Source organism: Lagopus leucura, unplaced genomic scaffold, assembly GCF_019238085.1.
Source record: "Lagopus leucura isolate 7727_CA_CO unplaced genomic scaffold, USGS_WTPT01 Super-Scaffold_100157, whole genome shotgun sequence".
Taxonomy (NCBI): Eukaryota; Metazoa; Chordata; class Aves; order Galliformes; family Phasianidae; genus Lagopus; species Lagopus leucura.
In genome coordinates, this window is record NW_024962334.1 from 41,515,592 (window position 1) to 41,531,952 (window position 16,361).

General features: G+C 37.8%; 1 protein-coding gene across 1 annotated transcript in view; it reads left to right on the top strand.

The window, feature by feature from the left end:
- Positions 1-16,361, top strand: part of NCAPG2 (non-SMC condensin II complex subunit G2) — a 34,210-nt gene that overhangs the window by 4,343 nt on the left and 13,506 nt on the right. The window contains exons 5-13 of the mRNA XM_042888807.1: positions 452-609; positions 1,485-1,619; positions 3,863-3,957; positions 4,750-4,819; positions 6,106-6,192; positions 8,099-8,194; positions 10,876-11,001; positions 13,786-13,965; positions 14,860-15,012. Of these exons, the coding sequence (XP_042744741.1) occupies positions 452-609; positions 1,485-1,619; positions 3,863-3,957; positions 4,750-4,819; positions 6,106-6,192; positions 8,099-8,194; positions 10,876-11,001; positions 13,786-13,965; positions 14,860-15,012 (1,100 nt within the window). The remainder of the gene's footprint in view (positions 1-451; positions 610-1,484; positions 1,620-3,862; positions 3,958-4,749; positions 4,820-6,105; positions 6,193-8,098; positions 8,195-10,875; positions 11,002-13,785; positions 13,966-14,859; positions 15,013-16,361) is intronic.

Here is a 16,361-nt window from a genome sequence, read left to right on the forward strand (position 1 = left end):
CAGATAGCAATACTAAGTTTAATGTTTGACCTGAGGGATCTATGGAGAAAAAAAAAACCACAGGGACAAAAGTTGGTACTGATGCAAGTTCTTTTAGAGAGAGAGTTGAGGGAGTACTCACTTGGACATGAGTTACACAGTCTAAAGTATGGAACTTCAGAAATTTTCGTTCCCCACACGTTCACCCAAGGAGAGATGGCTTGCCATAAAAAAATCCTATTAGCCACAGAAGAATAAAAACTGGAGATTCCATTGCTACTGGTAGAAAAACTTGGCCAAAACAGTAGAATTAGCAAAGCTGCCTAAACATCCACAGTGAAAGTAAGTTTTTAAAACATATAAATATGGCAAGAGCTGACAGATATTGTGAGATACCTTTAGTGTAGTAACTGAGCGGTGTTTTACGTGAATAAAAACGTTGCAATAAATACTTACTTTATTCCTGTTGTAGGTATTGTTCCTGCATTACCTGAATCTGAAAATGTCCTACAGAGTGCCATCCAGCGTGTGTGTGAAATGTGGTGGGAGAAAGGACTGGAAGGAAAGGAGCAGCTAGGGAAAACAGTATTTATTTTACTGTTAAGAAAAAGTCTGAGTAAAGCTGCTACGGTATGCTGAAGTTATATTGAGTTTTAAATTATTAGTGAATATTGCAAGAAGGAAACTCTCTCCCAAGTATACTTTCTTGTGTTAATTTTTTTCCTCTGTTCTAGTGCTTCTCCACTAATGAACCCTACTATATGTATTGGTTACAAATTGTGTTTTTGGTGTTGCTGCTATAAGGAGTGTATCAAAATGCTGCCTTCTCTGGAATGAACTTTAAAGACTTTTGGCAGTAGTTTCACCAGAGAACAGTTTGCTTTACATACTTTATTTTCTCCTCTGCTCGTTTGTAAAGCCCAGTGGCAAAGGTTTAAGTTGCTGTTAGCTCTATTAGTTAATTCAGGCTTTAAGAGCTACTCTCAGCAACTCATAGCGGATTCTTAAGTGGGAAATTTCTTTTTCTGTTACTCTGTATCTAGAGATAATTTATTTTGCTTAATTATCTATTGTGAACTGAATGTTTTTTTTGTTTTCAAGTGAAAGCTACTTAGAGCATTGTGACAATCCTTTCATTAGCCCTATAAGTATTTCCCTCGTGTTCTATCCTTCTATTTTTCCCTGTTAACTGCTTTCATTGTTCAAATTTTGAGAAGCGGAGAAGTGGAATTATGCCATTTTAGTGTGTCTTGTGTAAAATGCAAGCTTTCTGTACAGAAAGCATTTCTTCAGTTGTTGGAAGTTTGTATTTCCACTGTTAAAAATATTTTTGTAGTCTTTTCCCAATGAGAGGAGTGAAAATTGATTAATGTTCACAATTTTGCAATCTGGAAACCTTCCAATTGTAACAAAGTGCTTCAGTTTCATTGTCTACAATCCATTAAATGATTCTTCACATTAAAAGTACGCCTAGATCAATGTAATGTGGGCTTTTTTTCTGTCAGGGCGTAGACATCGTTAGTCTGTGGAAACTACATCAGACCTTACTTTGTTTTGATTATGATTCAGAGGACAGTAATGAAATCAAAGACCTGTTACTTCAGTGTTTCATGAGTGTAAAGCACATCAAAAAAGAAGAGGTAAGCAAGCTTTTCTCCTGCCCTGCTTTTCTGTGAGTGAGCTCTGGTTATTTTTAATGGTGACGCATTAAGCCTTTTGACTGATAAGTTCTAACAGATTGTCAGGGATGCTGGAGCTGTTCACAGGCTTTCCTTTCATTTTTTTCCTCTCCTCAGCGTGAGTGCTCATACAGCAGTGCTGTGGGTTCATTCTAGGAGGTAGCTGATCTGTTTCCTAGTAAGATTGTGAGGTTGCTTTGAGTGGTTCGTCATATACAAGGATGAAGAGAAGGGAAGGGTCAGAAACTGTGTTAACTTGATTTTAGATCAAACTAGACTGATACAGAATTGCACAATTATGCTGCAATACAAGATCCCTGTGGTTCAGTTTTTCTGCTTTCCCAGACTGTGCTATTCAACACAGCAGTATTTCTCACAGGTTTATTTTAAGATTGTTACTGGAGTGTTCCTCTGAATTTATCTCTGTGTGATTTATGAAAACGTTCCAGTGGGGTTTCCAGTCACCTGGAGAGCCCTTAGAAGGTCTGCTTGCTCATCTTTCCTTACTAACTCTATGTGTGTATATACATCTGGCAAATCACAATGTATTCATTATGTCTGCACCAATATGGTGGAGAGCAAGTTCACTTGTTACCAGGTTGCTGAGGATATTGACAGTGAGAATTGTTTTAGTGAGATTCATTGGCAGGAGATTAAATTGAAGGGATTTGCTATGTTCTCGTGATCAAGGTCGAGCAATTGAAACTGAAGGAAAAAGGAATTGTTGAACCAAACTGAATACAGATTTCTGTTGGGTGCCTTCCAGGATAGAAAGCCACATTGTGCCTTCATCTGTCTTTTCTGCTAAGTGCAGTCTCACCTTTGCCTTGTTGAAGTAGGAGCTGTAGGTTGTGATTCTCTTGACCTTTAAGTTTTCAAGGATCTTGATGGGTGAGTGCATTGCTGGTATCAGACTACCAAAGGTGAAGATAAGTTACTCTTTTTACAATTTGATTTTATTATCCAGTGTTTTTCTTTTTTGGTAGTAGCATCTGTCATTGACAACTGGGTCTTTACTTATTTATTGCATCTCCTTATGAGTTTTTCTAATTTGTTATTGCTAGAAAAGTACAAAGGAACTTTGCAACAGGCTGTCTCACCACTATGCATCATCAGACTCTTCAGAGTCTCAAGAAGCTGGATACAGTCTGATACTGTATGATGACACAGACCTAGGCTACTTGTGCAGTTACTGTACAAGATTCTAATTCCAAGGGCAGATCTTTCTCAGTCCAGAAGAGTTTATTTTCTTTCTCCTTAGCCTTTCAGTCTTTTCTTTTGCAAAACTTTGGTTGCTCATTAGACTTTCCATCACCACTTCTAACTTGCTAAAGGAAAAAGAGTATTCTTCTGCTTTCATGAATTAAAATAGCTCCAGGGCTCTTGCACTATTACCTACCATGAGACAGTATGAAGGGAATTGTCTGTGCTAATCAGATCATTTATCTTCCTCAGCATCCCAGCTGTTTTCTGTGGCTTTGTTCAAAAACGTAACTAAAGCTGGAGAACTGTCGTGCCATCTTATCTGCACCTTCACCATCTTTACAGCATCATCCCAGAATGAAAGTACCTTAGGCAGAACTCTGATAACCCTTGGTGTGAAAGCCTGGATTTGTACAGTCCCTTATCTTTATAGCGTATTACTTGAAGTCGTTTTAGAGCAGATTGGACATTGGAAAAATAGGCAAATATGTAAATCACATGGCATTTGTTTCGTGTTTTCTCTTTGATGTAGCAACTGCAACACTTGAATTATGTTTAAAAATTAGGAATCTGTATTTACTGTTGAAGTAGCTCTTAAGTTGGTGTTCTTCTGGGTTCTGTCTTCCCTTTTGTATTGTTTTGTTTACTTTTTTGTCTTTCTTCCTGTGGAGCAATGGAAGGCGATAACAGTGTCTCCTAGTAGGATAGGAGCATGCTTATAAAGGTGTTTGTTAATATTTAGTTTAGAAAGCAATACATAAGAAGGTGGCTTGCCCTTTCCAAAGTCTGGTGACATCTTGAGAAGAGCACCATCTCTGAATAGCACTGCTGCTCCTTGGCTGCTTTAACAGAGGGTAAACAAGGGTGGATCCAGGGTCACTCAGATGCATTGCTCGTGCCTCAGCTCTGCCTTGGCTGCCCCTTCTTACCTGGTGCTCAGTCACTGGTTCAGGCCATGACCTTGCAGTTTCCATACACCTCCTTTTTTCTTCTGCCAACAGGGAAGAAGAATTTTGAGCTTTTTCTTCAGCTGGAATGTCAACTTCATTAAAATGATACACGGAACTGTTAAGAACCAATTACAGTTCTTTCCAAGGTAAGCATAACAGTTACACTTCTTACTAATCATTAGAGGCCTGACTAAGGCTTTGTTTGTCTCAAACTCAGATATCTGTTATGTTGATAAAATATCTCAGCATCCAGAGAACATCAAATCTGTTGAGTCTAAGTACCATATTGTTTCAACAACTTTATTTAATTGTATACAGTTATGTATAAAGCAACAATTAGAGATGTAATGAAGTGCTTTTTTAGAACTATGTAAGGCAAATGATTTTCACTTAAACCATGGTGTGTTACTTGCGGTGTTCGTGTTGGAGAATTGCAAGTCTTTCTGCTTCTGTGAAGTATTATTTTTCTTGTGGACAACCTCTGATTTAATGTGGTAAGATTCTGCATAGACATTTTAATAACAAATAACTTGTTATTTATAAATACAAGTAACTTGTAGGGTCATAGCTTGAGAACTTGATTGATGGATGAAGAATGTAGATTTATGTTTTTCCTTTGACTATTCAGGGAAGTGTTATATAGATTATTCTTCATATTAAAATCAGAGGCTTTCCAGTGCTTCCAGTTACAAGAGTATATGTATTTGTAAACAATTTAAGGCATTTGTTGGAGAGAAATTATAAAATAACTGTGTTACTCTTTTGAATTTCCAACTGGCAAGAGAGATTTTCTGTGTTAAGGTATTTGCTTCCTCTAAAAACAGCATTGGTACACAGAATTACAACTAATCACTGTACTTAACAAAACCTTCATGTGATTATTCTTATGAGTTGTCATAGGATGCTTGATTGATAGTGTTTCCCATGTGTTAATCCAGATCCTTGATGGAATACATTTCAGAAATTTACTTCAGAGCATGGAAGAAGGTATCAGGAGAAGCTTTAGAGGTATTACTATGCTTGACATTTTATTTGGATAGCTCTGAATCTTAAGATGGGGGGAGATTATATGAATATTCATCCTAGGAAGGATTCCTAAGCAATCCTTAAGGAATCCTTTCCCTAAGGAAAGGGCCTCTCCAACAGTGCCAAGGAGCAATTGCAAGCTAAGCTACTAACGTTTAGCTACTTTGATCAGCATGGTTGCTATTAAGCACTTTCAATTCTGCTGCTGAAATGATTCTTTCCACAACTATATACGTACACAATGTTTTTTGTAAATACAGTAATTCCCTAAATTACTGAAGCATTTACTCAGTATTTGCAGGTCTGTATATTTGATAGCTTATTTATCAAGGTTTTGTGGATTTCTATGGAGGATGGTCAAAAGCATAATTACAGCATCACAGCAAAGTCCCCGCCAAATTTCAGATGCAGGCTCAGAATATTATAGTGAATAGGGTTCCCCAGTTCTCTCAGTGTTTTCATTTTAGAGCCTGAAACAGCCTCCCCAGGGCACTGGTCCAAGGTGCTGAAGAAGTGCTTGGACAACACTTACATGTGGTTTAATTAACCAACTAAGCTCCACATCTCTCTTACACTCGTAGCCCCACAGCTGAACACAGTGCTGTATTTGGAGTCTTGCAAGGGCTCAGCAGAGTGAGGAATTGCCTCCCTCAGCCTGCTGGCCACGCTTCTTTTCGTGCAGCCCAGGATATGATTTGTTTTCTGAGCTGCAAGCTTGTGCTGCTGACTGATGCTTGATTTTTCATCAATCGACACCCCCACGTCCATCTCTGCTCTGCAGCTCTCACTCCACTCATCCCCTCAGCCTGTACTGACATTTAGGATTGCCCCAACCCAGTTGCATAGCCTTGCACTTTGCCTTCTTGAACTTCATGAGATTTGCGTGGGCACACCTCTGAAGTTCTGAGTTCCTCCGGATGCCATCTGTTCCTTTTATTGTATCATCTGCACCACACACCTCGGTGTCATCTGCAAGCTTGCTGAGGGTGGAGGCAGTTCCACCACCTGTAGATTCATGTGGAGATACTTTGGAATTCAAAACTTGACTCTCAGAAGTCAAGTTCTCATATCAGTATGCTGATATCTTGAAAATCAGTTTATGCTGATAGAAGCATAGCATGGAAAACATTTAGCTAAGCAGAAGCTGAGTACGAAATAATATTTATTATTTCAGTTTTTGTTTTAGATAAAAATGTTGCTGGATGGCCGTCTGTACTTATTTTTTTCTTGTGTGTTAACAGTAGCATGAATGTGTGTTTTTACTGTAGATACTTGAACACAATTGTATTCAGGATTTCATGCACCATGGAATTCATCTTCCCAGAAGTTCTTCTGTTTATTCTAAAGTTAGAGAGGTAAGTTTGTGTTGTGACGTGAACCGGTGGTATCAAACTGAACTGGTTTAGTATAAAGGGGGAATTTTCCATTTCCTGCCAAAATACTGTGCTGAGTCTGGCTGGGATAGAACTATTTTTGTTCATAGCAGCCCATATTGTGTTGGGTTTTGGTTTTGTAGACCAAAAAGTAAATGCAGACCCGTGTTTTAGATTTTGCTGAGCCGTACTTGCACGATGTTAAGGCTATCTTTGCCCCTACTCTGCCTTCATAGCAAGTAGGATGGGATGAGCAACAACTTGGGAATGGACACAGCTGACCCAAATTGATCAGAGGGATACTGCTTCCACTATAATGCCACCCTCAGTAATAAAAACTGTGGGAAGTGGGGTTTTGAGGAGGCTGGCTGAGCATTGGTCTGCTTGTGGGAAGTAGTGGGTGATTGCCTCTGAATAATTGCTTTTTTTATTCCTCTTTTCTTCAGTTATAAAACTGTTGTTATCTAGACCCACAAGTTTTCTTGCTTTTGCTCTCCCAGATTTTTCTGTCGTTCCACCAAAGAGGAGTGGGTGAGCACCTGTGTGGTGCTTTGCTTGTGACTGAGTTCACTTTATTATACATTTACTTTATATATTGTTATTTATTATACCTATACATATTTATTATACATATACATATATTTATTATACATATACTTTATATACATTTAAAAAATGAAATACACTCTGATATTCTGAAAGGCAAATTATTAGAACGAATGCTATAAGGAATTTTCATATAGTTTGGCATCACATTTCTCTTGTCTGTAAAAATCCCCTTATTTTCCTGCTCTTGAAAAGAGTGCCAGAAATAGCCTTTGCTGTCTGTTATCTATTCTTTTCTTTACTTAGGGATTTGACCTTTTCATAGTTGATCACAGTGAAAAAAAGTCATAAGCTCCTTAAAGCAAATTTATGGTGGGTCTGAAATGAGGTTTGTCTGTCTTTGCTGTATATAAAGCTTACATTGATATATATCTTTTTTTATATAGAGAGATGCTGTGTGTTGATTTTGTGTATGTATGTAGGGACAATCCTTGATTTGGGTACAGATTCTAGTGGCCTATCTATGGCTTTTATTCCTGAGCAGAACATTCGAAGTTGAACAAGAAGCTTTTTAAGAGAAGACACTCATATCTGATGTAGCCTTTTTACTTCTTGTGCTTTCTCTCAAATTATGTAGAAGCCAGAGGGTATCCAGTGTGCAATACACAGCTCAATGCACCAGTATGTTGTTCCCATCCATCAGATTTGGTTATCTCCTGGATCCACATATTTCAGTTAAATGGTCATTTTAAGGCAGAATCGCTTGTCTGAACACTCACGTACTGAACATAGTTTTTCATTTTTTAACATACTTTTCATATTTTTCCATGAACATAAGTACAAATTTATACCAAAACCTGTTTTAAGAATGTATGCTATCAGATACAAAGGTTTTACAAGGTACAAGCTTAGAATTTTGATGGAGTAGGGTTTTGACAGATCTTCATGAATTTCATTTCAGTAAGAAACAGAGAAGCTTATGATCTCAAAAGAGGACCGTAATGTAAATAAATCCCTTTTGAATTGAGAAGGTGTGGAAGGATCTTGGAAGAAATTTGCTAACGATGGCTGGTTCTTCTTCAATATACAAGAATTTAACTAAAAATGATACGGATTGCAGGAGTTCCTGTATCAAATAGAAGAGTAACTAAACAACAGTTATTCAGTTGAGCAGTGTTCGGGCTACTTTACTGAAAGAACAGTAGAGTTAGAAACAAAAAACCAACCAAAAAACAACAAGTACAACCTGCCTTATGAATACTTCTGACGTCCCCAACACCCCATCTTTCTTGAACGTGCACAGATGTGTACAAAACATGTTTTTTGTTGTTTGATTTGCCAGATGCTGAGTTATTTTCATAAACAAAGTAAAGTTCGTCAAGGAGTTGAAGAAATGCTCTGTCGGTTGTATAAACCCATCCTTTGGAGAGCACTAAAGGTAATTTTCCTTTTCAGAATGTAGCACTGTTTTTTTCCAGCTGATGAGTTTTGGGTCCCTCCCACATATTCCATTCATAATCATGTACTTATAAGCATGTAATTTTATTTAACTATATTCATAATTTTCACATCACTTCTGGTTCCATCATTAGAACAATGCTTTTTTTGTTGCTTCTATTTATTTGGTTTAATTCTTGTTCATTATTTTTCTTTTTTTTTTTTTTTTTACTTTTATAACTTCACCATGTGGAGTTAAACGCTTTGAGCTGAGAAGTGAGCACATATATCAAGTAGGTCATGGAGAACTTGCTTTAATTCAGCAACATAATCCAACTGTTGTGAACATATACTTTAGAAAAGTACAGGATTGTAAAAAGCTGAATGCAGCAATTATATGAATCATGTAATGATTCAATACAAGGAAAGGTAAAGGTACTCCATTCCAGATGATTCAGTAGCATATTTGTGATAGGTGAAAGGAAATATCTGACTGAAAATGAAAATTGGGCAGTTCATTTTTGGTTAGGCTGCTATCTTAATTTCATTAGTTCATTTTTCTTTTTTATACCGTACTGCTGAAGTATTTACCATTTTTGAGGGGACTATTGCTGTGCCTTGGGATCATCAATACTTTAAGATACAGAACATAAAAGGGAAGCTTACCATCACTTCTACTGATTTGGATTCCTCTCCTAGGCTTGAAATCTCAGTTTCATTTTAGATAACCAGTTTGCTATTTCAACCACTGTATGAAAGCCTAATTTAATATAGTGAGGAATAAATCTTGTTCTTGGTTGTATAAAAGAAGGGCGACCCATAAAAAGGCCTTTTTATCCCTCCTCCATGCAAAAAGGAAAACTACTTCAGCTGTAAGAATACAAGGTATTCTAGAACTGGTCATGTTGAAACTACTTGATTTTCTCTCTAAAATGGTTGTTTAGAATACATGGCTATTTTGCTCTTTTTCTTCTTAAATTGATACTTTAGCAGATGTTAGATAGCACAAGTTCCTTTGTGGCTTTTACTTACATGTGTTTTATAAACCTTTGTGCTACATTTAGTTTTTATAATATTATGCAATTTCATATCTTTATTATGAAAAAGTGTTGTGTGCAAGTGAGCAGAACAGTTGTGCCGTGATTGTATAACCAGAAAGTGGATCTATATATCTCAAGGTCTATCAGTCTGTCTTAGAACAGTTTTAACAGTTCCTCAAATTATCACAGGCATGAAGGTAAAGAAACATGAACTTCTTTTTTTGAATCAAATAACTGAAGGTTCCTCTTGGTGCCTGTGGGGTAAAATAAGGTAGTCCTAAGCTCTAAAGAATGTGTAGATGGGCTTTATTTACTCTCATGGTATCAAAATGTAGAATTTTTCTTAATTTTGCTGGCTTGAAGAATGTGGTGGTGGTGGTGTTTTGTTTTTTCTACCTGGAGATGAGATGCCCATCCCTCGTCTCCCATGAGGATCAAGTCAGAAGGGAAATACAAAATAAATTTCACATTGAGTAATTGTAGTTCATTTGTTTTGTGATTTTCTATTTTTATTTACCCTTAGTTTCTTTCATTCTAAATGTTACATGATTATACAGTTTCTTTTCCCTGCCTTTGATCTGAGCATCTCATGGCAAAAGAAGAAAATTGCATGAATGTAGTCAGAAGGTCCCCTGCACTGTCTCTTAATCTTGCTCTTAACTAAGCCTACATTGTTTGTTTCACATTAGACTCTTTATATATGTTTTTTATACATTTTCTTAATTGGAACCAAACTCTGAACAAAATTATTCCTTCTCCCTCAAAGAGAAGTGAGCACAAATATCAAGGACTGATATCTTTAACAAATAAAATATTTTCAGCTGGTTGTATTTCAGGTTATTTCAGGTTTCTTCTGACGAACCTTGAATCTCATCTTTTCTTCATTTCATTGACTGCTCTGTATTTTCTATCCTTTATGAGCCTACAGGGGCCAATCATTTCTCATTGATTGCCTAAATATATACTTTATTCATTTTTCCTTATGTTTAGAGCTCTACAGCCAGCAAAATATATTGAGTAGCACCCTGAAAATGGTTACAAATGATAAAATGTCAGAGTTAGAAGGTTTATCTTAGGCTTCTGATTAGCTGGTAGAAGCTCAGAACATGATCCTATTACATGCATAGATGCAGAATTGAATATGTTCACGTTGGATGTTATGCTCTAGGCTTGATGGTACTTAGTTTCTAAAAACTGTTTTCTTGAGGAAATAAGCTTCAGCTTTTCCATTGAATTGCCTGTCTGTATAAACTTAATGATAAAAGCTTTGCTTGAGTTCGAGGTTCTTGTATTCTGTAGAGGAGATTTAAGGATTCATGCCCAAGTTTACGTGTCAGGTGGCCAAGAGAAATCCCAACTGTTTTTAACTTATTTAGCATTGCAGAAAGAAGGGCTCAGACTATGACTCTTTAGGATCATTAATATTTTGAGAGCTTATTGTTCTGATAGCTCAGGTGTTACAGAGGGGCAGAAATGTAAGGTGAAAAAAATCACGTTACTACAACTTCTTCCATATATTTAAGAACTTCTCTCCCATTTACTTAATTACAAATAACAGAAGTCTTTGGAGACGTTTTGTTTTGTAGGATATGCCTTTAAGTCTATACTTACTGAAATAACAATTTTTCCTTCGTTGTAACAGGCAAGAAACTCAGAAGTTCGATCGAATGCAGCATTTTTGTTTATTGATGCTTTTCCTATTCGTGATCCTAGTTGTAACACTGAAGAAATGGATGCTGAAATTCAGAAACAGTTTGAAGAACTTTTTGTAAGTTTTGATGTAACTAGTATGCTGAATGCTAAAAATAAGCTGTTGGTATAGTTAAAGTGAATGGAATTTCAGGATAGTATGTATGCCTGAGATGCAGAAAATGCAAAAATAGACTAATATTTTAATTTTCTGTGCCACATTGGCAACAGACAATGCTACATCATTTGTTTTTTTAATCTGAAAAGGAAAAAATTGGTTATCTATTTTACTGAGCTGTGAGTGAAAGATGCTTTTGAAAGCTCTATCGGGTGTTTCCAGCACATGGGCTGCATGTGGCCCAGCACAGCTCACAGTGTGGCCTGCTTCCTGGCTGCAGTCCTTCCCCACTAAGTGGCCAGGTGTGCACTCATCACTCACAACAACCACACATCGTGTGTGACTGGAACTGTCTGGGCTGAATGCAGGGTATGGGGAGGGCACAGTGCTTATCAATTTATGGCAAGTAATTGCATGCATTTTGAGCTGCTGGTTGAACAGAGTCCTGTGAACAGCAAAAAAAAATGCAGCTGTGTCTTCTGTTTTGATACAGGAATTTGAGAACAGTTTCAAGATTGCCAAAAAAGAAAAAAAATTATGTTTGCTAATCCATCTGCAGTTGACATACGTTACCTGCAAATTTTCAAATGGAACAAATAGAGTTGCAATCAGATATTCAACTCAAATGTTTGATCATGTCCTTTTGCTAGACTTCTGTAAGACCTCTCTTAACAGAGAAACATATCGCTCGTTTCACAGTCACTCCTTATTGATGTCATTGCTTTTGGCAATGGTTTGTGAGCAGCTTTGGACAAAGAAGAGGTACAGGAAGGGCAACAATTCATAAAAGAGCTCTGAGCACCTTGAAAGCTTACTGAGAATCACAACCTCTGCCACTGATCCAGACTGATGCATTAGTTTCACAAAAACAATGTCACGTGTCCCACTTGTTCTGTATTGTTGTTGCTCAGTAGTATATATTTTACAAGGACAGCTCTGAAAGTAATGCCTCCTACTTTTTTATGCTGGCCCACGACATCAGAGGTAGATGTTGGTGGTATGGCAGTATAAGTAGAAACTTCTCACCAATATTACCTTACATTTTGTTGCTGTGTGACAGATGGGCCATCTGACAAAATGGTGTCTGACATGGAAGTGTGTATGAAACAAAGAGGTGGAACTGAATTCCTCCATGCAAAAGAAAAAAAAAATTGTGCCCATTGACATTCATTGATGTTTCCTGAACATTTATGGAGCCAAACAGCAGATGTGAGCACAGTGGTGTATTTCAGCAGTGGTGACAGCACCAGTGGGTCTCTCTTCTACTGGTGTGGGTATTGACAAAACATGGCATGCAGCCTCCTGTTCATCACTGGCAAAAATGCACAGCTAATGGTGGCTGCTATACTTGAAAGTATTGTTTTGTTGCTGAGAATTGGCTCTATCAAGCAGAGTTACTGTGTTCATTGTATCTGTTGTAGTTTCCATGGAAATAAATAAGAGGCATTACTTTTGGAGAGCCCTATGTGTCTGCAGCCCAAATCAATATCCTGTTCACTCAGTGCAGCCCAGGCAAGCCAGAAGGTTGGACGCCCTTGGGCTGCATGGATGGGTAATGATCTTATCACAGAATCACAGGGTTGGAAGGGACCTCAAGGATCATGAATCTCCACCCCTCCTGCCACATGCAGGGCCACCAACCTCCACATTTAATACTAGATCAGACTGCCCAGGGCCCCATCCAACCTGGCCTTGAACACCTCCAAGGACGGCACAACCTCTCTGGGCAGCTGTTCCAGCACCTCACCACTCTCATGGTAAAGAATTTCCCCCTGATGTCCAACCTAAATTTCCCCTGCCTCAACTTAAAACCATTTCCCCTCGTCCTACACATATCAAACCTTTCAAAGAGTTGATTCCCCTCCCCTCTGTAGGCTCCCTTTAGGTACTGAAAGGCTGCCATGAGGTCACCCTGCAGCCTTCTTTTCTCCAGGCTGAACAAGCCCAGCTCCCTCAGCCTGTCCTCATAGGGGAGGTGCTCCAGTCCCCTGATCATCTTTGTGGCTCTCCTCTGGATCCTCTCCAACAGCTCCCTGTCTTTTTTGTACTGCGGGCTCCACACTTGGACGCAGTACTCCAGATGGGGCCTCACAAGAGCAGAGTAGAGGGGGACAATCACCTCCCTGTCCCTGCTGGCCACCCCTCTTATCTTATCCTTATTTGGGACTGGTGAAGAGAGCTTTACATTTAATTAGTAAGCATTTGCCTCAAGCTTAGTACTGTATTCCTAAATAGTTCTAAAGTGAAGTACAATTGTAAGAATCTGGAAAAAAAATTTAATTAGTCAAGATAGATGAGATTGGACGTATATTCTTTACTGAAATGTTTTGGATATCACCAGTGTCGTCTTTATGAACATAAACATCAGGTAACTGAATGTCAAGTTTTTATATTAACATATATGAGCAGTATCCAATGCTAACTCATGTACATAGAAGTCTGAATATTCTTAATTGAATCACAGGTGCAAAACTTAAAGTAAGTTATCTTAAAAACAATTCAAAACTATTTCAAAGGTCATATTAAAAAAAGTAATCGGACAATATTGTCTTAACTTTGTTCCTGATTTAAATTTTCTTGTTTACTTCATAATAAAATGCCTTGAGAGAACATCAGTACTGTTGTTCTCTCATAGCATAACAATTTGCATTATGATTATGGAATTCTATTTGTGGACTGCAAGTTATTGTCAAACAGCAGTGGATCAGCAATAATGCTTCTGTTCACATTGTTCTTCTGTTCTAGAGCCTCTTGGAAGATCCTCATCCAGTTGTCCGCTCTACAGGGATACTTGGAGTTAGTCAGATAACATCCAAATACTGGGAGATGATTCCTCCAACAGTTATTACTGACCTTTTAAAAAAGCTAATTGAAGAGCTGGCGTGTGATGTAACATCTGCTGACGTTCGATGCTCGGTTTTTAAAGTAAGTCTTTCCTCTGAATGTAAAATTGTGATTGTCATTTCTACATTTTTACATGAAGCTTTGGTTTCCAGGCCACTTAAAGTCAAGGACAGTAATTGTTCTGCAGAATGACTTACTCAGTGAGTTCCTGGTACATGCAAATTCTGCACACCTTTTAGAAAACTCATACAGCTGGAAAGAAAAAACATCTTCCAAAGTAGTGACTGTTTGGCTTTGTTGAATCTCATTCACTTTGCATTTCTAGTCTGATAGACTTTCTGCATTGTTTGGACCTGATAATTCAGCAATTTTAGCTAATAGAAGTTATGCTCAGTATGCAGGCGAGTTCTGGTATATTTCTATATCACTGGTTTTAATCCATCCCTAGAGAATCTCCTTATGCTGTGTTTCCACTTAAAATGTATTGATTCACTTTTAATTTGAAGTTATCTTTATGTTAATTCTCCCTTGCTCCACTATAGCAGTATGGAAATCTATACTGAATAAGCAGGAAGAGCTGAGTTAAATGTGTCTTGGCAAAAAAAGGAGGAGACTAGTTTTTAATCCAAAATAAAGGAGACTGATTTTTAATCCAAAATTAGTAGAGTTTGGGGAGCTGGTATCGCTACCACAAAAGGTACTTTATACTGTGCCCTCAGATAGAAGGCAGAACTGTGACCTCAGCATATATCTGAATCTTATTCATCTGAAATGAGTCTGCTGAATGCAGGGCACTAGAAATTTGAAGCAACTTTTAGTAAAGAATGTTAAAGGAAAAGCATGCAGACTTAGTGTCAGCCCCTACTGAAGTTCACCTTAGAAGTGTCATAGTCCAGTTCAACAGTTTTTAGCTATGTCTTTTTTGCAAATCACCTCTAAATATTTTTAATTACTCTACTTGTTTTTTTCTCGCAGTGTCTACCGATAACTTTGGACAACAAATTAAGTCATCCATTGCTGGAGCAGCTCCTGCCAACAGTTAAACACAGCCTTCATGACAATTCAGAGAAAGTGCGAGTGGCTTTTGTAGATATGCTGCTGAAAATAAAGGCTACGAAGGCAGCAAAGGTAGGTTAAGTGGTGCTTTGAGTAGATAGATAGCAGGCAGGAGGTAAAAATTAAGGCATTGATTTCAAAAACAAATGTACCTTTGAGACTACTGCAGTCAGACTTAAAGGAAAAAAAACAACACACGTTTAATGTTTTACTTGTGACTGGTTTTGAACCTGTGGTCTTTCCATAGCTGTTCAGCACAGCTGAGGTAACCGTAGGGAATAATACTTTGTATGGATGTTGCTGTGGCAGAGATTTTATAGGCATGGTGAATACGATGGAAAGCTTGTTTTTAATTAAGCCAACTACACTCTTGTTCTGCTCTAGCTCACTTTTTTTTTTTAATTTTCAACTGCTTTGGGATTATTACTGCATGCAGGAGGTCCAGCAGTTTCTCTGTACATACTGCTTGGGGGTATTTTTGCTCACTGGTTGTTGGGATCACCAAGTACTCAACACATCTTTTTCTCAGCATGTTTCTGTCTTCCTTGCCCTCTGGTGGCCATGCCAGGGCAGAACAGTCAGACAAACAGCTCCTCAGGACTGTCACCTTCTGAAAAGCTTAACATCTTTATTGAACTGCTTTTTTACTCTTGTTTACCTGTTTTTATAATTTTTTACTTGCCTTCTGTGGGCACGTGCTTCAGCATTTCATTTCTTTTCATAATGATTTTAAACAAACTTTATTTTCTGCTGTGGATTCTTATTTAGGGTGATACTGGCCAGCCTTAGGCGTTATGGCTCCTTTAACTTCTTTCTCCACTCTCTGCTCTTAATGGTTTACTAATTTAACTTTCATATTTTATTTCAATGATGGTTTTGTCTTTTGCTGAGCCTACTTACCATGACATGCTTATCTTGTGACTTTGTGTAGTGAATTTGCATAGAACATGCACAGTTCTCTGTTCATGAGAGAATTAAACTTGGAATAAATGATTTGTTGGTCAGATTTTAAGGCTTCAGTGCTGAAGGATCTTATCCATCCCTAATGAGAGAATTAGCTACTTGCCAAATGCGTGCCTTCCACCTTTGATCACAGCAACTCAAGGATGTTATATTGAGACGTGATTAGCCCTAGCACTTTCCAACTTCATATACACTCAGAACGCAAGATAAATAGGAAGCCACTTCAGAATTGAGGGCTTCCAACTGTTTGTATACAATTTCAGGTTTAGGATAAGAATTTTAATTATCATAGAATTACAGAATCATAGAATGGCCTGGGTTGGAAAGGACCATAATGATCATCTAGTTACATTTAGCACTGCAGATATGTTGAGCTGGAGTTCTCCTAACCGGAATGTTAGTGGTCTCTCATAGATACCAGGTGAGTTAGAAGCATATCAGGACAGTAACGTAGCATC